This window comes from Bactrocera oleae, chromosome 3 (assembly GCF_042242935.1).
Source record: "Bactrocera oleae isolate idBacOlea1 chromosome 3, idBacOlea1, whole genome shotgun sequence".
Lineage (NCBI taxonomy): Eukaryota > Metazoa > Arthropoda > Insecta > Diptera > Tephritidae > Bactrocera > Bactrocera oleae.
The window spans coordinates 18,864,538-18,891,272 of NC_091537.1; the positions used below are offsets into that span (position 1 = coordinate 18,864,538).

The 26,735-nt window shown below is 35.4% G+C and overlaps 1 protein-coding gene across 5 annotated transcripts in view; it reads right to left on the minus strand.

The window, feature by feature from the left end:
* Positions 1-26,735, minus strand: part of ed (hemicentin protein echinoid) — a 250,656-nt gene that overhangs the window by 41,082 nt on the left and 182,839 nt on the right. For all 5 annotated transcript variants that reach the window (XM_036366815.2, XM_036366817.2, XM_036366816.2 and 2 more), the window contains 2 exons: positions 3,340-5,562; positions 2,206-2,646 (listed from right to left, as the gene is read on the minus strand). In XM_036366815.2, coding sequence (XP_036222708.1) covers positions 2,206-2,646; positions 3,340-5,562 — 2,664 coding nt within the window. The remainder of the gene's footprint in view (positions 1-2,205; positions 2,647-3,339; positions 5,563-26,735) is intronic.

A 26,735-nucleotide genomic window follows, 5' to 3' on the forward strand; every position in this document is an offset into this window, starting at 1 on the left:
AAAAAGTGAAATTCGGACTTATTTTAATAGCAGCACTAAGCCAATGGTGGGTACCGGCAATAGCTTGTGTGGGTTTAGTTCTTCGAAGAAATCTATACAAAGTGACAAACACCGTTATTTGGTTGCATGTATGCGTGAAAAATAATTTGATACCGTTTGATAGTCCTCCTTTGAACCTGAGCCCAACAGCACAGCGGAGCTCCAAATGACACAGTACCTGCGGTGTCGCACAGTTGTATACGCCGGTGTCCATCACAACTACTTGATCGATGTGTCCTCATCGATTTGTTGTTCTCCATTTCAATACTACACGCTTTCGCTTCCTCGAACACTTAATATTCGTATCGTTAAGGACCTATTTATTTCTTTTTATGCTGATGTTGCGCGTTTCGCTTATTTCCTTTTCACCAATTTTTATTGCACATGTCTGTAGTTATACTGTTACGGAAAGTGTTGTTATTCCATGTTTCAGTTTTTCATTTTGGCTCTGCAAGTGAACACACTTTTGTGCCACTTTCAACCATCGTGTCAGCAAACAAATGAAAAATCGCCGAAAATTGTGCTGAACAACCTTTTTTCTATGTTTTTTTTATTTTATTGGAGGTCATGGCAGCAAGACCATATAGAATGGTGGTTGAAGTTGCCAGATCGACTTTTTCTTGCTTTTGAAAATTTTAAGATTTATGGAAATGCGTTTTGGTGTAGGGCACAGGAGATGAAGAAAAGTATGTCAGAAAAGTTGTTTTGTAAAAGAAAGAAATCAAATAGGTGGATAGGGATTAGGCTGAGCACATATGGCACGATATTTATAGCTTTAAGTAAAAAAGCAGATATATGGTGCGAATTGAAATAAAAGTGTTTTCGAGCGGAACATTTTTGAAACACTTATTTGAAAAAATTTGAACGAGTAATAATGAGAAGGAATTATTCTACACTGAAATATGTTTAACTTAAGGTATTCTGTTATTAAGATCGGTAGTTTCAACACGCTCAAAAGCATCGACATTTTCTAGGAATCATCTACAGCAGACAAAAGCTAACGTGACATCATCAAAACACCTATATTTGTGTTCATGTTCGTATTTATATCGGAACAAGTTATGGTTGGCATAGAAATTATGCAAAAATCTTTTTACCGAGTATTAATATTCAACCCAAATAAAAAAATATTTAATTTAATGTTAATTTGACCCCTCGACTTCTAAATAATCGGAAGTTCAGTTAGATGAAACAATATAGACAGCATCTACAGTCGGCAAACGCTAACGTGACGTCATCAAACGCAACATATTTGAGTTTAGATTTGCATTTGTGCCGGAACTGGCGCTCTTGACATATATTATAATATTAGAGAGACCTTTCTTGGAGTATTAGTTAGCGACTATACTAATTAGAGAGTTACTAACTAGATCTTATATTACGATAATATCACTACTAAGGCCTGAATGCTGAAAAAAACCTATCTAGACTGGACCGTATGACAAGCTGGCTAATATTTATGCCTTACTAAGCTACTACATTAAAAATGTAAAATTTTTGTTTTTTCTCTCCCTCCACATCTAAACAATAGAAAGTTCTTGCAAACAATTATTTTGTCCATCGAGCATTCAGAGAAAACTAACTGCGGTTAAAAATTTATTTTCCTCATTATCATCCGTGAGCTTAAAGCCTCTTCTAACCAAGAAGAGCATGAAACTAAAGTGCTTGGCTTCATAACGCGCATGCAAGTACAAATAATACGCAATTTTTCCAGTGCGAAAATAAAAACTTTCTGTTTCGAAAACCTCACAGCGAAACAACATGCGAAATCGGTATTGTTTTCTCGTTTCGAACTTTCCGCAACTCTGGCTACATTGCGATTTAATCTTGACCACAAACCGCAAAAAATTGCATTCGCTTACAAGTACTCAAAACTGTTATTGCCAACTATGGTCCGATTTTAGATACACACACACACACACAACCACTACCACCAGCACTGCTGTGATCCTTGAAAGCACATAGCGGCAGTTTGTGTGGCATTGATGGCGTTGCAGCGAGAACAATAACAGCAAGTGCGAGTACTTGTGAATTGTGAATACTCGTAAGCGTACGAGTATGTAATGAAACATAAACAACAACCACAGCAACAATAAGAACAACACATATTGACATAAAAACAATACCAAATCGTACAAATGCAGCGCTTACACCACTATTACTTACATTCATTTCCCGGCAACGTGTGTCCCGTTAGGCCTTGCATGCCGACACCACCGCCAACAACGCCGCCACCGACCCCAACACCAACACCAACGCCACTACCCGGATGATAGCTATAGCCATTTTGTGTAGCGTAAAGTGCACTCTTTTGGTCCTCCATGCCCAAGGCGAGATCCATCGAATGCTCGAGTGCTTTGTTATCGAGTCCACTTGCCGGGTAATATGGTGGTGGTGGCTGACTTTGTTGGGCGGCAACAATTGATGGGCGCACCGAGTCCATTTCGTAATCCTTGGCGGCGGCACTTTTTTTCGATTGATTGCGTTTGCAGCGACAGAACATCAACAATAAACCGACAAATAATGCGAATACAATACACGAGACGATTATGGCGATCAGTGTGGGTGTGGCCAGGGCGGAAGCCTCGGCTATGTATGTGCGGCCAACTGCAAAAAGAAGTGCAAGAAAAAGATGATGTATAAAATAAAATAAATAAAAGTGAGATCTACATAAGTGTGTGTGTGTGTGTGGGGTATAATAAGTAGGTGGCTAGCGGGGTAAGGGTTGCAAATTTCTGCAAATGTAACGTAGGTATCTACGAGTTGAAGGCAGCCACTCAAATGTTCATAAGCATTCGTGTTTGTGTGATTAAATCGGTGCTTCGATATGCGGCGGCAGCAAATGGTATGCTGTCAGGAAACCAAAACAAGACATGGGGTGCAGAATATAGCTACGTGTTGGTACATTTGTACTAACGCCCCTCACCCTTATATATGGCTGTGTGTCGGTGGTAAAGTAGATTGATGTGCTGTTAATTGGACTATTTGAAGGACGACAGCAAGGACCTGTCAGTTAATGCGCATGTAGCCCAACAAATGTTCAAACCAACACAGTGCTGAACAAAAGTTCGAAGGCGGATGATTTTTAATTGAAAATTTCAAGATGCCAAAGAACTGTTTAACAGTTAGCGAGTGGCATGACGCATGTCCGAAAACTGAGGAATGTGACACAGACGCCTGTAAAGCTGTTAACTACAGGTATTGCAGCTGAAATACCACAAAGCACTTGCACACATTTACAACTAAACTGCGACTGTAAATGTTGCCCTACTGGATATAAAATATAGGTTTGATACTTACTCTCCGCATTTGTGTGCTTGCCACAGTGCTCCTGATTTGAACGCAGGCATAGTTTTACACGCACCGTCGGTTTGTTATCATCAGCCAGTGCAAGCGTATTCATGTCGACACCTTCATCGTCATCTTCGTCGCCGCCACCAACACCATCATCATGACCGCCAATGTGATTGTGGCCCAACGAACGTCCACTGCCGCTGCGATATGCCGGTATGTGGCGATCAATCACGGTCTCCTTAAATGTCGGTCCATTGCCGGAGAGTTGCAAATTCACAGTGTCGACAACTTCCCACTGTGCCATCGGTGTATCCATATTGACCATGGACTCCACTATGGCGACCAACGATAGACAGGTAGCGCCCACATTTATGCCCAAAGTATGTGTATTCGGATCGTAGGTGACATGTAGTGGCGGTGGGATTTTGCTGACCTTTGTGGTGGTCATAATCTCATTGGAATACGGTGAGTTGCCTTTCGTGTTAAGTGCGTTCACCTTGAATGCATAGCTTTGATGTTGATCCAGTGAGGTAACCTTGCAGGGATTATCGTGTTGGCAATCGAATTCCAGCCAATCGGTGTTGCTGGTGGCTATGGTGGCACAGTCGGGTATCAGTTGTTCTTCGCGTGGCATTGGTACACGTCGATAGCTGACAAAGAATTTCGTATTGCTTAGACCACCATCGAAACCGGGATCCCAACTGAGCGTTACATAATTCGGACCCACATCAACGGCGCGTGTGTTGGTCGGTTTCTCAGGCGGACCCTTCTGTTGTAGGCGTATGGGTGCGCGTATTGTATCCAAAGAATTCACAACACGGCAGGTGTATTCACCATAATCGGCATGTGTGAGCGAGTTGATGCGCAGCACCGAAGTGTAAATATCATTGTTATCTGTGGTCGTGCTAATTTCATAGTGCCCATCAGAGGACATTGTCAGCGGTGAGGGATTATTGCCGAATTGCCATTGAAATTCCGGTTTTGGATAAGCTTGCACTTTGCACACCACCTCAGCAGTCTCACGTATATCGAATGCGACTTTATTGTATTGATGCAAAACAATCGGTTCATGCTCAATGCGCAATTGCATGCTCGAATTCGCCGAGTTCACTTCGTTCTCGTAGAGACAAGTGTACAGGCCACGATCGCCGGGCACCAGCTGATTGCCGTTTGGACGTGCCTTACCCCGGAACTTCAGCATACTTTGCACGGTCACCATGCCGTTGGGACCTTGATCAGGATTCGTTTTAACTTCGTATAGATTGAGCTCGGGCAAGATTTCTACACCGTCCTTCAACCAGCGTATGCTGGGCGCTGGCTTACCCTTTGCGCTACAAGTGACCGCATAGTCGGTATCGGCGACACGTCGCGTCATGTGTTGTTGTAGTTTGGCGAGAAATTGTGGTGGCTGATGTATCTCAAGCACTATAGTAGCTATTTGACCATTACCCAATTCGTTGACGGCATGACAATGGTATTTACCCTCGTTACCGAGATGTGCTTTCGGTATCGAATATTGTGGTCCTTGTGCCAGTACTTTCTGTGTGCTCGAGTACTCGCCGTCCATATCGCGGAACCAACGATACTGTGGCACCGGCCAACCGGGTGGATTAGCTGAACAAGTTAACGTAACGCCATTACCCACATGTACAATCGGTTTATTCGGTGTTATGAATGCCTGACCGGGACGATGTCGCACCAATAGCGCTACGGTTGAGTTGCCAACACGCTCACTACGTTCTTGCCCATATGACTCCATTATATTCACAGCACGACAAATATAACTGCCCGCATGTTCGGCACGTACCGACGACAGTGTGAGCACTTCGCCTGAGTAACGGAATTCGGGTGAGCCCTCCTTTAACCATTCAATGGTAATTGGCGGCGGATTTGAGGTTACATTGCAACGGATATTAACTGTCTCGCCTTCCTCGGCCTCACGCGTTTTCGACTCAATAACGACGGTTGGCGGATATAAGATGTCCAATATGAGTACACTCTCACCCGATTTGCCAAGTCCATTATCTGCTGAGCATGTATATTTGCCAGCATCTTGCGTGCTAACACGTTGTATGCTATGCACTAGGGAGGAACTAATGAAGCGGCCATCGCGTGTCCAACGCACATTAGGCACTTTGGGCTTAGCATCGACATTACACTCCAATTTGGCAGTACGATCACGTTCCACACGAAGTGGATTTTCCGGACCAACATCGACGCGGGGAAAATCTGCAATCAAAAGAAAAATTGTTGTCGAAAATATTAATAAACATGCATATAGATATGTATTTGTACAGATATGGGCGTATACATATTTGGCTGATAATCAAAAAGTTGTAATTGAATTTTTTACTAAGCGTCGAAGGAAAATGTGTCGGCATACAGGCGTTGTGATTGTCTCGTTTCAAACACAAGACAAATTACAGCATTGCGAAGGTTTTTCAGTTGCAACGACACGTAAATACATACGGTTGATGAATGCCGCCGATTGCAGGATTGTGGGGATTCGTCATAGATGATTAGACGAAAATTTTATGAAAAGACACGCAGCAGCGTGAATAAAAGCAGTGATTATGCACGAACTGCTTTCGAAAGAAAACTTAATTAATGCCAAGAAACAGTAAAATCTCTGTTAATAAACAGAAATAAACCGTTAGAATTGCTAAGCAGCGGTGACGTTAATTGGACATTAAAAAAGAGACGAAGGAATTAATGAGTAGTAGATAACAAAGTGAAATTAAAGGAACAGCAACGAAATTAAAAATATTATATGTCAATGTAACAAGAAGAAGACGAAAAGCGAGACTCGAAATATTTTTTCTTATATACCTCCAGTAAAACAGTCTTAAATGAATCATAGAGCAGGAGAAACTTGTAGCTTGTGGGATACATAATGGCGAACACTAAAAATTAGAGAGATATAGAAGAAATCTTACGATATTTAAGAGAGGTGAAAGAAGAAAGATCGAAGGTTTCTGGTGATAAGATATTTCCTCAGAAAGCGGAGCAGTAGCACAGTTCAGATGTCCGTAGATTATATGTGTTAAGTATGGGATATGCGCTGCGATATTGTCTATAGTACCCTCCCCTCTTGCCGCATCATTTGATCACATTAAAGAGACTTCACAGCTTACTTACACTGATAGAAGCGACACTCTATCTGAGCGGATATAGCGCATCGATAACATGACTCCTTCTACTTGCGATTGCTTCTACAATACTTGCGACTGCAGGCAATCAAGTAGTTTTTGGTGTCTCCTTTGCAGTTTGTCTATAGGGTGGATGTCCTAATTTTTTCTTGTTGTATTCGCACAGAAACAACTTTGCATGATGAAATCAAGACATTTGCAACCAATCTCTATCTAACTCTCTCTCTCAATCAAGTGAATTTTAAAGATATTTTTATTGTGTTAGGAAAAATTTAAACGTTTTTAGTAGTAGGAACATAAATAATTTCGACCAACCGTTATATTTTTTAAACATTTTTCCTTTATTTTCTATTAAATACCCAAGACCAGTCTCTCACTTTCGCGGTCTCTGCACTATTACTAAAGCAGTTCTAGCAAGCGAAGCAGCATTGGGTATTTGCTGCCACAGCGTAGTAATTAAAACGTCTCATTCGCCTGCCGAGTGCCCGAAAGCAACTGTCAACAAGGTGTCGGCTTTGCTTTTGCCTTTGCCACGCACAGCAGCTGGAGAACTCAGCAGGCAAAAAGGCAAAAAAAACAAAAAAGAGCGACATTTACTTGCAACAGGAGGCGCACAAACGGCAACAAGTGCCGGAGCCCGGGAGAATGCAAGCGTTGCTATACACACTTTCTCATGGAACTACATACATACAAACACATACAGACTTACATGTACAAGTATGTTTTTAGTGGCAGCAGTAGCTTACGTTTAGGTGGCCTAAGTATTGTTACGGCTGCTTTTACCGGTGAGAGAGAAAGGCTGGCGTATATTTCTTAATGACACTAATAAAGTCGCGAGCACTCGAAAGCCAGAAAGCAAAGTGGTGGCATAAAAATGAAGTGAAGGAGTGGTAGCAAGTATAAACTAAGCAACTATTCAACGCACATACCCATACATATGTACATATACATATATAGGTATATATAAAGTACCGTCGATTTGAAATTGGAGCATAGAGAGCGTAGCATAAGAATATAAAAATTCCAAGCGCAAGAAACAAAGCAGAAAAATGGCAAAAAAGTGCACGATTTGCAACAACTCGAGACTGTGGCGCAACAAACCAACTACTAAGTGGATTGCTAAGCAGGCGAAGAAGTAATGCGAATATTACATGATTGTCGTCGCGTTTAACGGCACTACTTGTTGCCGTTGGCGATAGTGCTACGCAAAGAAAAATGCTTCCCTTCACCTTTCTTTTCTGCGAATTCACTGTGTTGATGCGTGTGTTTGTGCACGCGTGAATGTCTGCATAAAATACTATCAGGTGGTTAGTGGTGAAAGGCAACTAGGGGCGACAATGCAAAGAAAGTTGCACGCTCGAGAACTAATTGCAAAAATGCTTGCCTGCAGTAGTTCGTTTAGTTGGATTTCTTCGCAACCATTTATAATGAGTTGCGGTGTGCTGCGATTTTATTTAATTATTTTTTTAATCATTATCTCTTTTTTTTCTCACTCACTTTCTAATTTCAAGCCAAATGTTGCTAAGATTAATGAATTTGCGAGAAAGTTCTGTATGAAATGTTACCTAAAAGCAAGTATGCTCGCGGAATGAGTTCAAGGTTGATTGGATTAGTTAAAAAGTGGTCGTCGTAAGGTTGAAATATTGTAGAAAGGCGGAAGTAATGAAGGATTAAATTAATTAATATTAATAAAATAAAAATATTAGTTAAATAATAGACTCCTGTAGACAGAAAGGGGCACATTGTATCGGTACATCATTCAAGGAAAAGCCGAGCCTCAACTTAACTCTGTTTATATTATTAAGACTTCACGTAGGTATATGATTATATACAAAATTCACGATAGATAGGTTATGTTAGGTAAGGTTAGGTTAAGAGGTCGATTCTAACATGGGTCCCACTTGGACAACTTAAAACGCCCGTCTGTTGCGGTACCTATAACTCCCTCATAATTGATTATAGAGAAAGCAAAGCGCTTGGAGCCAAAATTGAGGCCTATAACAGCTTAGCCTTCTCAGCTGTGATAGTTTCAGTTTCAGCTATTTCTCCTGAAGTTATGACTGCCACTTAGACCTCTGTCTTACAAAAGGTGGGCAATGGAGGAGCAAGCGGATGTTTCCATCTCACCTTCTTCCACACAACTTTGACAACTTGAGTCAGCCTTACCGCATCAATTACTATTGGACAATGTCCTACGCGAGGTCAAAGAGTCCAGTGCTAGAAGCAAGACTATAACGGAGATCCAACTCGTTGATGGGGTGAATTCTCTTGCTAGCTCATCGGTTTTACAGTTTCCAGCGATTCCGCAACCACATTTATATGAAAAAAAGTATAGTAAATCTTCACCTTTCATGAAGATCGGATTTAATAAGCCTCTGCTGATAAAGATAAGTCACACAATAAACAATATGTAGTATATAATAAATAGAGAACGCAAACAGAGAAACTAAAATAGAACAAACAGCTTTTCCAATTCGGAGAAGTAAATTTAAAAATTAGAAGTTTTCGCGCTTCGCGATATCTCAAAGTATCATAAGCAGTACTACGCATTCATTTCAGAACTTTAACAGCCGAAGTTGCTGCGGTTGTAAGGAACCAATGAACAGTTACACAGCTGGAAAACAAGTTATATAAGCTAAGCACTAAATGTTCATACATGGCAAGTCAACATCGGCCAATATAGTTATTACTTCGCGAAAAGAGCCGAAGAAAGAAAGCGGATGAAAGCAAGCCAAACCAATAAGCATATGTGCGCCCGGGAAACAAAACCAGCTAGCTGAGCATGAAAAGGAGTTGTAACAGCACCGGCGGTAAACGGTAAAAGAAAAGCTGTAGTTGAAGAAGTTAACACGACTACGGGTCAATAACATTAACACAAGAACACACTTCAAAGCGTGTGTGCTACGTGAGTCGTATGAGAGAACGCGCGCAAATGAGAGAACGTAAAATAGAAACGACGCCTTCCTCAAACCACTAAAGACAATTTATGTAAGTGACTTTGGCCTTTAGACGCCACACAGAGGTATACATTAGAAGAAGAGCTTTATTGCACATATATAGCAACAATGTGGGGCTGCAAGCCTTTTTAAGTTGAGCATGAGAATCATACTTTCAGATATATATACTAAACGATGTTTAAATAGTAAGGACAGGCTTCCTTGTATCTTTAGCAGCTGTAAAAATTAAGCTTGACTATACTTCGAGGAATCATAAAAGCAGAAACGTGAATTTCGTGAAGATATCTTGGCAAATAAAAAAGTTTTTCGTACAAGAACTTGATTTTGTACGATTAGTTTGTATGGCGGCTATATGCTATTGTGATCCGATCTAAATAATTTCTTCGGAGATTGTACCGTTGCCTTGGACAATAATCCGAGCCACATTTCGTTAAGATATCTCATCAAATGAAAAAACTTTCCATACAAAGACTTGATTTGGTTCGATCAGTTTGTATGTCAGCAATATCCTACAAAGATCGGATATCGGCGATTCCGACAAATGTGCAGATCCTTGAGCAGAAAATGATGTGTGCAATATTTCAGCTCGATATCTCAAAAACTGGGATGGACAATAACACGTAGACGGACATGGTTGGATTCAGTTAGCACATGCCGATCATTTATATATATATACAAACAAACAGAAGAAGCAACTGATTTGAATAGATGCTCGTATAAGTGGGATTTTCTGGCATTTGGTGAAGCCAGCATTTTTCGGCGATAGGTTGGGGTCAAATGCATTAAAAACTAGATTGTAGTGCACATATATTAATGCCTACAAGGGTCTACGAGAACCATCATTAATTGTCAGCTTAGTTGAGAGATCTTATAACATGAAACCTTGCAGCATGCCACACATACACAATGTCATCATGTTTGAATGGAGTTGGCAGGCTTTGCATGTGGCTGTCAAAATATGTTTACATTGTCATTCTGCCGATGCTGAATTTCGCATTTCAACTGCCAGCAGCATTCAATTTGATAGCGTTTCAAGCTTATGCCACATGCTACGTGTTGGTAGCGTGCATGTACATGTGGCACACACACGCAAGCACAGCAATGAGCAACATGCTTTGGCAGCGCCACAATTAATTTCCTGTTTCAACACAAATGATGCCACATCAAGTTCAGCGAAAACGCAGCGTAGTGCGTATGCGGTTAACTTGAGCCGAATTGCTGTTGTTGTTGGTAGCACATAATATAAGGTATATATATATATGTGTGTATTCATGAACATTAGTTGCGTCTGCGGCATGGTACCGTATGTTAGCGCCCGCGTTACTACTTTTTAATCTCATATTCATTAGCCACAAGTGCGCCGACTGCCGAAGCTCCTCCGGACCTTGAACGCCCGACCCGACCGTTCGCTTCCTCTGACCCGTAAATCGCAATTTCTTTTGCTTGCCATCAGCTGCGCATAAATACATGTGTGTGTATGTGCGCATTTAATGTTGCTATATCAATCTTATCAACCCAACCCCCCCTGACCGCTTTTTTGCTGCTCGCTTCACCAACTTCGTGCTTCCATGTGGTGCTTTCGACGGCTTATATTAAGTTTTTGCTTCAAGCGCAACATTCGCGCTACTTGGATAATTTTACAATTAACTCAATCAGTTCATTATTGTGTTTTTGTTGTTGCGCTTGCACGTGTGTATGTATATAAATTTATGTATGAATGCATGTATGTGTTATATTGATGTGCAGAGTTGAGTTTTTGGTAGCCTAGCAGTTCGAGCTCGTTTCGGAGCGGTTGTCGTAAAGCAATTGTGTCATTAAGGATGCCCGCATGCTACAACAAATTCCTAAAGTAGTGGTAAATTAAAATAAATGGATCCTTTATATATTGATGAATATGATATCCGTTTTGGCTATCATGTTGTGTATTGCCCCTGAATCCGTATTCTTAAAAGCTAAAAGTCAGCTAAATTACTAGCTCAAAGCTATTACCAGTCATTTTACTACCTGGTAGCCTAAAAGTATGCAACGTGGGTTTTATTTGTTTTAAATAACCTACATATAGACAGAATGACTCTAAGCTACAAAAATTGGTGAATATTTACGCCCGCTTAATTTGATATTTTTATATAAGTATAAAACTATAAATAGTGTATTTCTTACAGATCGTTGGGATGTACACTGTATAGGTGTTTCTGGTTAATGTAGCATTCTAGTATAATTTCAGGAGTAAAAGGTCTAAATTTTATTTAATAGTAAAAATATCATTGCTTATATTTCAGACTCCCAAAAGAACGAATTTTCTTTGCATTGGTACCCCAAAAACTGAAATCAATCTGACATGTCGGCCACTTTACCAATGGCAGTGCATAGCCCTAATGTATGCTTTAGTTTCATTTCGGCAATCGTTTTTTCGTACCGTTGCGATACAGAATAGAGCGTAAAGTATACGAGATATGTTGATATATCGATGATCGTGAGAACACGAATATGTAATGTTTAGTCAAGTAAAATCTATTACTTCTTATATAAGGAACAAACAAGAGCGTGCTAACGAATTCCAATTTGAATAGGGACTAGGTAATTATAATAGAATTCGATTATTATTTTTTGCAATTTCAAAAATAATGTAAAGTATAGGTGTAAGCTTGATAATGGTTAAAAGAAAAACTAATGCCTTGGTACTATTTATAGGGCAGCATACTGCTTCTTTGACTATCTTTACCTCAACCACTATTTACCCATAATATGGTATGTACAATAAACTATCTGTACCACTCTGCTCTTGAACATCTCTCTGTTTCTGACATTTTGACATATTTTCTTCTCTATAAATATCAAAACATTGGCACTATACTTTCTTTCTTAATCGAAAATATCACGATCCCTCTCTCTCTCTCTCTCTCTCTCTATCTCTATCTATCTCTCTCTCTCTCTATCTATCTCTCTCTCTCTCTCTCTCTCTCTCTCTTAACCTTAATTTCGTTTTCCATTTTTCTCTAGTATTTATATAATTTTACCTCAATTTTCGCTTCACCTCATCTCATTATATAATATGAAACATCTTCATCTTTTACTTTAATATTCGCTTAGCTTCCTCCATCCATAAAATTTTCCTAACTATATTTACTTTTAAATCATATAAACACAATTGTTGATTTCCTTAAGGAACAGCATCGTATATAGCATACACATACATACATACAGGACCGCACAAGTTGATACGCAGAACTTTCCGAAATGTTATTGAAACTCATTCTAAGTAACTCATATTTTTAATTATACACTTTTCCGTTTGCCTTACGCATGAGCTTCATTCAAGGTTTCCCGCGAAGAGTTGCAACCGAGAAAGCACACATTGGAAACTTTTGGCGAAAATCAAATACAACTACAAAAACTTAATGCATTTCGTGTGTGTGAGTTTAAATTACGGTTACATGCGTTTACGTATGTATGTTTGTATGCATATGTGAACTAGATTAAAAGCAGCTGATGCGTTCTGTTTCAAGTATTGCTTGATAATTAGCAATTATTTTCCAGCAATGTGGTTTTTAGCCGTCATTCTGCTCTTATGCGTATATTGGAATACAACATAACGTGTTCGCGAAATGAGTTGCTATCGTGTTATTGCTATTTTCGTTTTTGCTTTTGCATGCCATATGATTAATGAGTGCTTTGCGGATTCGAATGAAAATCGTACGTAGGAACTAATTAAATTTTTGTTTTAGCAAAAATTTGCGAATTTTCTCCAGAAGGAAGTTAAAGCGTACCAACTGTTCAGAAAATATTTTCAGATTATTCTTGAAGTCTCCTTAGTAAGACTATTTGCTATTTTATGGACGAAAATATATTTTCGATAAATATAGCGTTTTAATTTCTGTAGTACAGTTTTAGGTGTTAAGCACGAAAACAGCTGATTTCAGTAAAACGCCTACAATGATGCAATGAAAAAAGTTGTGTGTTCCAAAATCAATATTTTTGAGTTCCGGTGGTATCCCAATGGGCCTTATAAAGGCCTAGATGCGTCGTTAGACAGTTACTCCACCTACCTATCTATGTATGTATGTTGTGCACTTCGAAAACAAAACTTCACTGTTTAAAGGCAAGATAAGTAGTTCAGTTGGTCCTGTAACACACACATATAGTATATATGGATAAGTGTCAAGCGGTACGTGAACAGACTACTTTTTATAAATTCATACAAATTTCTAGGAATTTTGTAACAGAGACCAAATTTCTATCAGGAATTCCAGCACTATCGTGCTTTCATTGTCCAAACAAGTTCATGTGATTAAGACAACGTGCGTAGGAGTGAAAACAGGCTGAGTTTCATTGGAAGTATAAACACACACATTCAATGATGCTTACGACCGCACACACACTATACGTGTAAGGTATGTATGCATGAGAGCAAAAGCTTATAGATCGAGTCAGTAAATGCAACAATAGAAGAATGGCAGCAGCAGCATTGACAACTATGTAACAATAACAAGAATGAAAAGTAACAACCATACTAAAAAATATTACAAAAAAACCATAATACAAAAATGCAAAAACAACAACAATTGAAAATATGTAATAAAATAGCATATTAAGCCATCCATCAAATGACATAGTGATACGCCACTAAGCTCATAGTCTGTGTGTATGTTCATATAAGAGTAGATATGGACTATGTCCTGTTAAGAACACCTAAGCATGGCCAGCATTGCTTGTGTAGTGAGTGAATGGCTAAATAAATAAAATAATGAATTGTATGATGGATGACAGCTGGAATGCCATGCGAACTACTGCCATCAAAAAGCGAGTAATCGCCTGCAGAATTGCTTTACGAGTAAAATATAATAACTGAATTGGCTGAAAGCGATTGTGTTACACTGTGTATAATAATATACCATATATATGTACATTATATACTAGAAACGAAAAATATCTGCATACTCACATTTATTTTTCGAAATTTCGAATAAAATTTTTTCAAAATTTCAGAACTATTTTTAGAATTTTTTGGAAGTATACAATTTTTTTTGCAAATTTTAAAGTCTTGAATTGTTGAATATATAGTTTTCAGTGTATATTTTCATATAAAATTTAATAAAACTCTATACTTATAAAGAAAAAATTGTACCTATTTTGTTGGCCACCAGTGCATATCTAAAAATTAATTAATAATTGAACAAAACTCGCTATTTTTCAGCATGAAAAGTTAATAATGCAAATACAACAAACTTTATTTTATTATATTCAGCTAGTTTGGAACGGTCTAGTTGGAGTATAGTCCATTAGGAACTATATGTTCAAATCAATATTGTTGGTGAGTCGATTTTTTTTTTAGAGTACATATTAAATTTCAAATAGCTTACAACAAAAGCCATTTTTGCCGAAAAATAGGAGTCAAGGAGAATATGTTTTTTACCACAAAACATGAAAACAAATAAGAAACTTAACAAAAAAAAAAATTATAGAAAACTTCAAAACATTCGATTTACTTTCACTTCACTCATTATATAATACTACGCAACACATTTCTAAACTGTCGAATTATAACGGTTTACACAAGTAATAAAAATTTTATAAATTCAATTAAGGTCCCACAAGTATTTAGACCCACGTGCGTTTTCTATTGAATGTTCTATTAATATGCTGTTGTTGTTATTTTCTAGATATAATCGGAAATCAAAATTGTTACACACACACATAAACAACAAAAAATATATAGAACAATTTAGAAACGCAACAAAGCTGTTTTTAGTAAGCAAAGTTTAGGGGCCACAAAGTTATGGCCAGCAGGCGAAGTGGTCAATCGTTTGCTAAAGCGGATAATAAAAACGAACACACAGCGCGGTAGATGGGCATAAAAAAATAAGGTAGCTAAGCTTGGCTGAATGCAGGGCGTGGCAAGAGAAGCAGAAATCGAACTGTTTAAAAGTAATAAAAGAATTCAATTTAAAAAGCAACAATAAAAAATATGAATTGAAAACAGGCACAAACAACAAAATAACAATGAATGGATGTATGAAATTCTATACAATCATATTAAGCAACAAAAACACAAACAAATTCAACAGCAGCAAAAGCGAAAAAGAAGTCACACACAATTGCAAAATTTCAGCGTTTGTCGTTTGGCGACTTAATTTAAAATTGATTGGAAAATATTTGTGCTAGGCAGCGTGGAGTTTCAAAGGGAAGGTTTGGAGAGTGGGTTGGTGTGCGACTTATGGATATATGTACATACCAATGTGTACCATATACAAAATGAAGATGAAGTAAAGAATTGTTGAAAGTATGTTTTGAAAATATGTAAACTTCAAAATATCCGATATGAACCGGTTAAGAAAATATATAGACCAATTTCACTTATGTTGGGGGAATTGTGACCATTATGGGCGACGAAATATTTTATTACTTATGTACATATCTTTATGTTTGACTTATTTATTATAAAATTTATTGTTCTGCTGAAATTCAAAATGCCGTTATACATTAAGTAAGTGTTGTTGTAATGGGTTTACTTCTTTTCAGACACTTCCAAGTGACTGCTATGAGAATTTTATGTACCGATATTGTGTGAATTTCGCGCCAACAGTTTGCTAGATGAAAATTTTTAATTGTGGTTGTTGTTGTAGCGGCACAAAAGACTTGAAAAATTATTTTAAGGGATGCTGCCGAATTGACAGTTACTGACTGCATAAAAAATTCGGGCTATTCCTACTAATATTTGAATACCATATATTGCATTCGAAAACTGCCAACTTTCACGTATGAAAAAAAAAATTTTTTTTCTAAAATTTTACAAAAGGTATTCTTTTTTTTTTAAATATTTATAACAAAATGTTGAAACTTTTTTAAACTTTCTGCTAGCCCGTTCAATTAAATTCAATGTTTTTAATGTTTCAAAAATTTAACGAAACTTTTAATTATTTTTGTGAAAGCTTTTTTCCAACTCACTCTATTTATTATTTATTATTTATTTTTACTTAACTGTATTATAAAATTGCACATAAAAAATGAACACGAGTGTAAACAAGAAACCAAAACGCAACAATAAAGCATTAAAAGTCGTCTATGCTACAACAACACTCCTATCCAAAGACCAGTTTGCTGCTACAAAATTATGTTTGCATGTAGAGCACACACAAATGCACCCTCTATTTGTGCACAAAGCTGCAATTAGACTTGGTATCACGAGCCAAACTGGTTGGTCAGTGTACAAATGCCGAATTTGCGTGCATCTCAGTCGTTCGCCTACACACATTCGCCCAAATATATCCACTTTAGCTTAATGTTGTCGTTAAATTGACGATTATACTTGCGTATATGTATGTGTGTGTGTATGTATTAAAACAAACAAACAATGCATATTCGCAATTGACGTAGTTCCCCACAGAGTGTTCGAATTGAAAGAAGTGCAGCGCTTTTTCATGATATGCAAACATTAAGCGGCATTGCGGGGCAACATTAGAGTGGTTGGGTTAGGCGGAGATTGTGGTACGCTACAAATATCGGTTTGCTCTCCAAAGTGGTTTAGCTCAAAAGCGAAGAAGAAATATTTAGAGGCGAATAAGTGGCTTGTGATTGTGTGTAGGATACATTTTGGGGCACAATAAATTTTTCCATGACTATAAATACTCTAATATGTAGTATGTACGAATGTGTGTGTATATTTATTTGTATACATATCATTTCTCATATTTGTGCTTACTTTCGCATTAACGCTAATTATAGCAATAAGAAGGAATGTAAAATAATATATATAAATATAATAATATATATAAAATAAATAAATATATATATAGCACATACATACATATATATATATGTAGCTTAGTAAATACACATATTTATCGACTGCGCACTGTTATTATTATGGTAGTAAAAAATCTATTAAGCAGTCATTTTGTGCAACATTATTTTTTAATGGCAGCGTCACTTTGTTTGGAAATTTTTGCATTTATTTTCATAAAATAACCTATTTTTACCACTCCTTTGTTTGGACTTTTATTTTTATTTTGTGCTTTGCTTCAAAATGCTAGCGTGTTAGTAAACAGTTGGTGGACTAATTGACATAATTTTTGGTATATGTAGCCATGTAAAAACAATTAAGCTGGAAAAAATAATTTTCCTCCACTATACTTAATTGTTGAACCATAAAGTGGTAACATGACTGTAAATTACTATATTTTTCAACAATTTTGTGTGTGTATGCGTTTAAACTATGCAAATTGGTTTAGACGTAGTTTCTGTTTGCAGTGTTTGTATTTATGCCGACAGTGCGTATACGTGACAATGTTAGGTTTGTTGAATATTCGATTAATTCGTAACTTTTCACTAAGTTACTTGTATTTTAAACTTTAAAAATATGATTCAATTTTTATTAAGCTTCATTTTAAAATAAAAGGGAATTATAATTTTATTTTGACTGTTTGTTGTTTAATGTTTTTTTTTTGTTTTGTATTCTAAAACTATATATATATGTATATATGAATATTAATTTATTGTTAGAAATTAAAAAAAATTAATTTATATAAAAAAAAATACATTAAAAAATTTATAACTATATATTTATACAAATAAAAATATTCCGAGAACTATATAAGTGTCAATCAAATCAATTTTAAAAAAAATCAATCAAAATAAATGAAATACAATATTTTTTATAGCTGAAAAATGAAAAAAAAAAAATTGAACTTAGTTCCAGAGTTCAACCGTACAATGACAGTAGGCAACCATTGCACTGCCGCTATTTTGCTTTGAATGTGAAGAATCATCTAATTATAATTTTAAATTTTTTAGTTCTTTGGCCATAAATAATTTTTAAATTCACGAATTTTTTTATTTCATGAAATAATCTTAAAATATTTTTATATTCGGAACGGGGTGTATTAAGTTTGCCACGTAGTTTGTAGTACCCAGAAGGAAACGTCGGAGACCCTATAAAATTTATAAATAACTGATCAGGGTGATGAGCTGAGTTGACGCTAAATTGTTCAGAACTGATCACTATATCATATAGCTGCCATACAAACTGAACGATCAAAACCAAGTTCTTGTATGATAATATTTCTTTATTCGTGAAGGGTCTTCTAGCTTCGGCACAGACTTATTAAGTGTACCTGAATTTTATTACTTTCGTCGCTGAAAATTTGCAAAATTCTAAATTCCGATGAATTTTGTATAATTTTTTGAAACAGCATTATTGAAAGATTTTCTCAGTTTAACTCAAAAATAGTATTACTAAAAATATTTTTTTTTTCAATAATTATTTTGCAATATTGTTTATGCAATTGAAATTTCTGCATATTTACTGCTGAATTCATAAATGGCACAATTTTATGTACATTTCTAACTAAGAATTAAGAAATCATATATCTCCAAGCTAAAGCTAAATAAACAGATGCCGCTGATATTTACTGCAACCTAAAGTTCCTATACTTCATGTTTGCTTTACTTCTAATTTTAGCTCACCAGTAATTTTGTAGTTGTACTGCATGCATGGATGAAATACTAAAGAAAATTCTGAACAAAAAAATAATAGCAAAGAAAATACCAGATGCCCTGGGCGAGTGCAAGCACAGACATTAACTACATGAAAGTGCAAGCAACAAAGCCAAAATAACAACAAAACACAGTAAGAAACATTTACTAATGCCAGGTTATAAACAAATTTCCAGAGTATTTTCAAAAATATCAAATTTTTACATTTCTCAAAATTTGTTAATTGACTTTGGCTGTGTAAGCAGGAGTCTCACAGGGCGTACAATGTGCCGTTACAAGTTGGAGGCTGCCGAAAAACTTCAAAATTGCTGGTAAATATCACACAGCAAATATTGAGTAGAAGAAATAAACACAGAAAATTGAAAGTTAACGGCAGGAAACGCCCAAGTACAGGTGTTGGTGCGTTCGAGTGCGCGCTAGAACAAATTAAGAATAATAAACAGTGTGGCTAAAGAATAATAGCCGCAGCAAGAAGCGGCTGGAGCAAATTGCACATGTTAGTATGTAGATTAGTATAGCATGTATACAAATAAACGAGCAACTGTGTAAACAATGAGGCGCTGTTTAGACGGGGAAGCTTTTGTTGCTTCCGTTTTGGAAATTTTTCTTTTGCTCCATGCGTTTACACCGAGCAATAATAATTTAATTTTTCTGTCATAAATATTATGTATTAATTAAATTTTATCATGAAATTGTGTCTCCAAAGTCTTCAATGTCGGTTGTCAAGATTTTTCACGAACTACTCAACCTTCTTATCCATTTCAAATATTACAAAAAAAAAAAAAATTAACAAAATAATTATTTTTTGCTCGAGGAAACTCGTGTAACCCTTTAAATGCAAATAATTGAGAATAATGCGAATTATGAAAATATAATCAACTGAAGTTATCCATTATTAAAAAAAAAAGGCAGGCTCAAATTTTGTAGAGTGAATTGAGAACGAAAACACCACCAAAACAGCATGGTCACGACAGTTATGTCTAGGTATTTGGAACGAATCTGAATTTCTTAGACAAAATTATTTAGAGAATGTTCCGCAACTCAAGCAACAACAACAAGAAGAGCATACGTATTGTCAAAGCTCGAACAACTCGCTGTCTTTTCTTTTCCTTGTGGCTGCCTCTCTTTTGATTTTGTGCTACAAAAGTTGCTGCGCCTGAACGTAGACTTAGCGCAAGCATTTAAAATTCTTCTTTTATAAACAAATTTCGCTAATATTTCCTGTATACTATGGAATGTGTGAAATGTTCAGTTAATTTAAACAAAAAAAGCAGCCGAATTAGTGAGACATACACAGGCACTCTCATTTGCTGAATACACTTGAATTTGTGTGTGGGAATACACGAATATTTGTATATTCTAATTATCAGCCATGTCTGTGTATACTTTGCATATGCTTTCCTTAAATATGTGAAATTAATAATTTCGAAATTTGTGAATTTACGATGCCAAGCAACAGCAATGAAAAATGCATTCGTTACACGAAATGTGGCTCGCAAAAGAAGCAAAAATGAAAAAGCACACGACTTTGTTTATGCAACGAACAAATTTTATGGGCAAATTTTCCCTAAATGCGATTGAAAATACAGCGTTGCATTTAGCGATACGCCTGCAACAAGTAGAGGAGCAGGGAGCCAAAGGGGTAGTGCTGAGTTCTAAACCCCTCCAATTCATGAGAAATTTAGCTAAAAGCGTTTTGTTTATGAGCAGCGTTAGAAAATCAGTTTTGGCCATTAAAATAAAAGGGTAAGCGGCAGATTCATAAATTCGTGTCTGGTGGTTTGGGCAAATGCGCACTAAAACTAAACAATAATTTTCCAATGAATATAAAATACTATATCTATGTGCAACATTTCTCATGCCACGAATGGTGCTAGGAAATATTTATGAATGGATGAGTAAATGATGGGTGGCCAAGTGTATATTTATGATTAAATTTGGCGGATGGGACAGAACTAAATAAAATGAAGTAAATCGTAAATTGAAATGCTATGAAATATTAAAAAAAATATAGGAAGAAAGAAAGTAATGAAAGGAAAATTAAGGAACAATAACCTTCGTTGACTTATTGCTTGAGTTCAGGAGAAGGTTATAAAAGTATTAGAATGAAAACTACATAATTGGATATTATATAAATGTTTAATACATTCCATATTACTTATATTGATAAAACTTAGACATAACAACGTTTACGATGCATAGAAAATTTTCTGAAATGCAACTTCTTCACAGCCGATAGTGAACACGGTCAAACGCAAAAAAGTTGCGTAATTCCCAAGAAAATTGAACAATTTCATTAATTTGTTTGTAATATACGTTTGATTACCAAAAAATAAAGATTGTTACCTGTATGAAAATTTAAACTTAAGAGAGAAAGCTTAAGGTTTTTATCATTTGAGAATAATTGCCACTTTTCCCAATATTTACAGGTGAAAAATGCTTGAATGTTACAGCACTTAAACCGCAAACTAAAAATATTTATGAAATCTTAGTTGGTGTGGTGGTGGGTGTTTTTTTGGCGAGAGTTGCCGCATACACAAAAATTTTTATTCAATTAAATTTAATAGAATTGTAAAGAAAATTAATTTAATGTGTATAAAATAAAAAATGCAAAGGCGTACACTTTAAAATATCTGTGCAAAGCGCTGCCACCTTTTTTAATTATGATTTTATTAATAAAATTAACAACTTAAATTATTTTGTAGAATTCAGACAATAAATTAATTAGTGTTAATAGGCAACCTGAGAAGGTTTAAAATCTTATATAGGGTTGTCAAATATCTCCCTTCCGCCCTTTTTGCTCTTCATTCAATGCTTTATAAAAAGTGTTACAGTGATCGGATTTAGTTAAAATATGCGCCGTTTTGTTCGATGATCTGTTTCCATCTAGACGGCAACTTCATAATACCTTCCTCGTAGAAGCCCCCCTCCTTATTTGCGAAGAATTCGGACAGCCACTTTTCACAAGCCTCTTTGTGTGGTCTGGCGTTGTCCTGGTGGAACACTACACCCTTCCTGTTGGCCAATTCTGGACGCTTCTGGTCGATCGCCTGCTTCAAGCGGTCCAGTTGTTCGCAGTAGATGGTAGAATTAAGCGTCTGTCCATATGGGAGCAGCTCATAGTGGATGATTCCTTTCCAATCCCACCAAACACACAGCAAAACCTTCCTGGCCGTCAATCCCGGCTTGGCCACTGTTTGGGACGATTCACCGGCCTTCGACCACGACCGTTTTCGCTTGATATTGTCGTATGTGATATATTTTTTGTCGCCAGTCACCATCCGCTTCAAGAATGGGACGAGTTCGTTCCGTTTCAGCAGCATATCGCAGGCGTTGATTCGGTCCAGAAGGTTTTTTTGCGTCAAATTATGCGGCACCCAAACATCAAACTTTTTTTTGTATCCAGCCTTCTGCAGATGGTTCAAAATGGTTTGGTGACTAACTCCCATCTCCTGGGCGATGTCACGAGATGCCATATGCCGGTCTAACTCGATGTATTCCATGATTTGATCGGTATTTGTCGTCACAGGTCTTCCGCCGGCTGGCTTATCCATGGTGTCGTTTTCACCGGCTCTGAATCGAATTTCGGCGTTAGTGAACTCCATGTTTACACGTCTATAACTGTTGAACGCAATATCCAAACTAATCATGCATAGCGTTGTTTTGTAGGTTATGTCAAGACCTTTCAAATTATATATAGTGTTGCCAGATACGAGCTCTGTAGCGCTTTATACATAGCCGCGAAATTCAAAAGACAAAAAAGCGGAAGGGAGATACCTTCCAACCTTATATTTTAATGTTATTGGCTGGAGTTGCCATTTGTATAAAAAAGTTAATTCAATAAAATTTAACATAACTGTATAGAAATGAACACAAAATGAGTATGTTTTAAAATATTGCCGAGAAGAAGCGTTGCCACCAGTTTAAATTATTTTTTCAATTAATAAAATAAATGATTTAGTGCAATGTATGCATTAAATTTACGGGTTAAAGAAAAACTGATAATAAATATTTTTTTAAAATGGTTTCCATTTTATCCAATCCAAAATTAATTCCATAAAATGTATATATATATTTAATAAAAAATATTGTCTATTATAACATATTAAATAATTTATTTTAATCGTTCAAATAGTTTCTTTGTAGATTTTTCCGAGACCGTACGAACGAAAATCCGCAGATGCTATTTTTTAAACGTTAATATTTATGCTTTGTGTGTAAGCAGATCTACCATATAAAAAATACCCAATCTTTTTGTGCACTTTTAGCTTTTCATCTCTCTTATAATTGTAAAGTATCTTATACCATATTTCATAATAAACATAAAAGGGTATACAAAACTAATTCAGTATTCAATCACTTCGGATTTGATTAAATTATTAAAAAAAGCATCATTGAATGGACACTGATGCAATCTCGCCATCACTTCTTGTATCTAGAAAACAAAGGTCCATTGCGATAAAAATAAAACTGCCATAATCAAGCAGATGAGAGCCAATTAAATGAAGCACTCAGCCAACGGATAAGCTTAGAACTTATAGGCGCTTGCATTGTATAGGGTACAGTAAGTACGGCAAGGAATGCTGGACATTAAATATAAATAGAGAGCAAAAAAAAAGAAATAAAAAAAAAAAAATATATATATATAAAAATACACGAACACGAACCGAAGAGAGCTATACAAATCAACTTCAAAAGCGCGCGCTCAACTTTATAAATATAAGTGCAATGAAATGAAATCAAGTGGCGGAGGGAGTCCAACGCATTGAATGCTGCTGTTTGGATGCTTATATAATAAAGTAAATGCTGCATAAAATATGTATGTATGTACGACGGAAAATAAATCGAATTTTTTTCCAACAAGTTGGCGAAAAAGTTAATACATTCAGCGAGCAGGAACGAAGAAGCAAAAGTAAAGCGCGATCCCCAACAACGTTGTACATATAATGTTATATATGTATGTAGGTAAGTATATATGTGTGCGTGTGACATTGCTATCAACGCTTTTGCGCTGCATAATTAGATTCTAGAAAACTTTTATCTCTTTGTTGTCGGTGTTAATCTTGGACGTAGCCAACAGCAATTCGCGGAGGAGGAGTACGAATACCATAGCAATGTAGCGCGAAAGCAGGCGAAAAAAAACATGATGAAATGTAATGCAATATATAGGAAAAATCTTATATTTAATGACTACAAAAGTAAAATACTTCAGTACATTTGTAAGGCCAGCTGGAATTACAAACTGGAGCTGATGAAAGCAGCTGCCAAGCTAACACTCACGCTACGGCGCAATAAGTATTATGTTAAGTAGCTTGAATTTTTGCGCTTACTTTTTGCTTAATCAATAGCGTTTACAAGCGCGCTTTAAATTCTATTACATTTTTTTGCATTTTCTCATCTCCTTCCGCCATTCATAGAAATCACGCATAGTTTAAAAGCAAACGCGCGCAATGAAGAACCCAATGAGAGGTAATGAATATAACGGAAGTTGAGTTTATTAATTAATATAAAAATAAGTTGAAAAAAATTGTAGTGGAGGCAGTTACAACTATTTAATCACTTTTAAGTGTAGAAATCACGAAGAAATTGTCACTGGTTAGACATTATATATATATATAATGATATAAAATTATAATTTGTTAAGATATATCAAACTTAAGTAAATATGATAGCTAAAATACTTAAAAATACAATATAATCAATACAAAAAAACAATAAGCAAAATTATTAACCAAAATGTGGGGTACAACTAAAAAAAAAAATGAGGCATTATGGAAAAATAACTTAACAACTACTTTTAACAAAAAAAAAATAAATAAAAATTAAAAAAAAATTGTTTTGTTGAAAATTAAAAAAAATAAAAAGTTAAACAAAATTGAAAAAAATTAACAATATTAAAAAACGAGTTAAAAAAAATGTTTAACAAAAATGAAATTAAACAAAACTAAGCAATAATTTTTAGCAACAAAAAAAAAACAATTAAGCAAAAAGCAAGGCAATATAAAAAACCATTAAATTAGGTAAAATTAAAAAAAAAAAAATTAATCTAAATTAAAAACAAAATAAGTAAAATGTTTAACAAAAAAAAAAAAAAACTAAGCTGATTCAAATAATGATGAAAATATGTGATCAGAAAAATTTTAGTCAGAATAATGTAGCATCCAAAAAAATAAACAAAAAAAAATTATTGTAATTAAAAAAATTAAAAGAGTTATATAAACATTAAAAAATAATTATAAAATATAAGTTTATGAGAATTTTACAATTAAAAAAATGAAAAATTTTTGTAATACTCAAAATTTTAACAAATGCTTTCCATTTATGAAAAATGAATAATATTATATATTAAAAATTTTAACCTCTAATTCATTAAATTAATATTAAAAAAAATTATAATTAATAAACTAGTTAATGAAAACATTTAAATTGCAATGAATTTGAAATAGCACGAAAAATCTTAAACTTAAAAATGCTTGAAATGTGATAAAAATTGATATCAATTATGAATACACATAACTTCCAAAATGTGAAAAATTTAATATAGACAAAAAAAAATAACATACAAAAAAATATTAAAAAATAATACAAAAAAAATATATATATAAAAAAAAATAATATAAATATAAAAATTATATACACATATATAATTAATTATAAAATTATATACATATAATATAACAATATAATAACCATAATATTAAAAAAAAAAACGTTTAACATATTTTAAAAAGAATATTGAAAAAGAAATTCATAGAAAACTTTAATTAATCGTAAACTTGTTATTAAAAATTTGTAACTGCTCAAAAATCAAAATTAAATTGTTTATTTAAATTTTAAACGCTAAAAAATGTCAGCAGCCTCCCACTACATTTTCAGAGCGTCCATTCTTTGAGTATCAACCCACGAGTAATCATTACAAATATGCAAATTGCAAAGATTCAATTAACCAACCAAGCGATTTGGCTAAACTAATCAATGCATGAAGTCATATACCAACAACAAAACGTGACATGCAGATAATACAGCGTTTATACACACACACACGTTAAATATCTCATTTAGATAAACTGGCATTGTATAAGCGGCATGCATGTACATTTATATATGTGTGTGTGTGTGTTTAATGGCAATGCATAGTTTTAGCTGGTTTCGATATCAATAAGCCAGGCTATATAATACACGCGCAATCATAAATGAGTCGGATCATATTAGATAGCGGTATGTGATGTCACAGAGGTGATGCGCGATACACACACATGTATGAGTGTATATACATTAACACATATGTTTGAGTTGCCCGCTATATCCGCCATAATAGCACAAGAGTATGTAGGCAAGTTTGTAGTAATAATGGTTGCATTGCTGTATTATTGTTATTGTAATTGCACGCCAGCAAGTTTTTTCAACTGTAGTATGTGTGGGTGAGTCTGCTTAGTCAGTCGTGTTATGCATAATTAGTAGATTATGATAATATTTTGATTGTAAACAAACAATAATATTATTGATATACTTGCTAAATACATGTGTATGCACCAGTAAGTGTGTGTGTGTGTGTGTGTCGATGTTGCAAATGTCAAAACTTGTATGAAAACGACAATGATAAAGAGTTGCGTTGCGTTTGTGCTGTTGTTGTATTTGCTGTTTGCTATCACCAGAAACTAATTAAGCGAATATCGCGAATAAACAAACGACGGTTATTGGTATGGGTGCAAATGTGTGTGTGTGTTTGGTAGATAATTACTCGATAAGAGATACAATAATATTATAGATGTTTAAAAGCGCGCCACAATATTTTTCAAGTTGC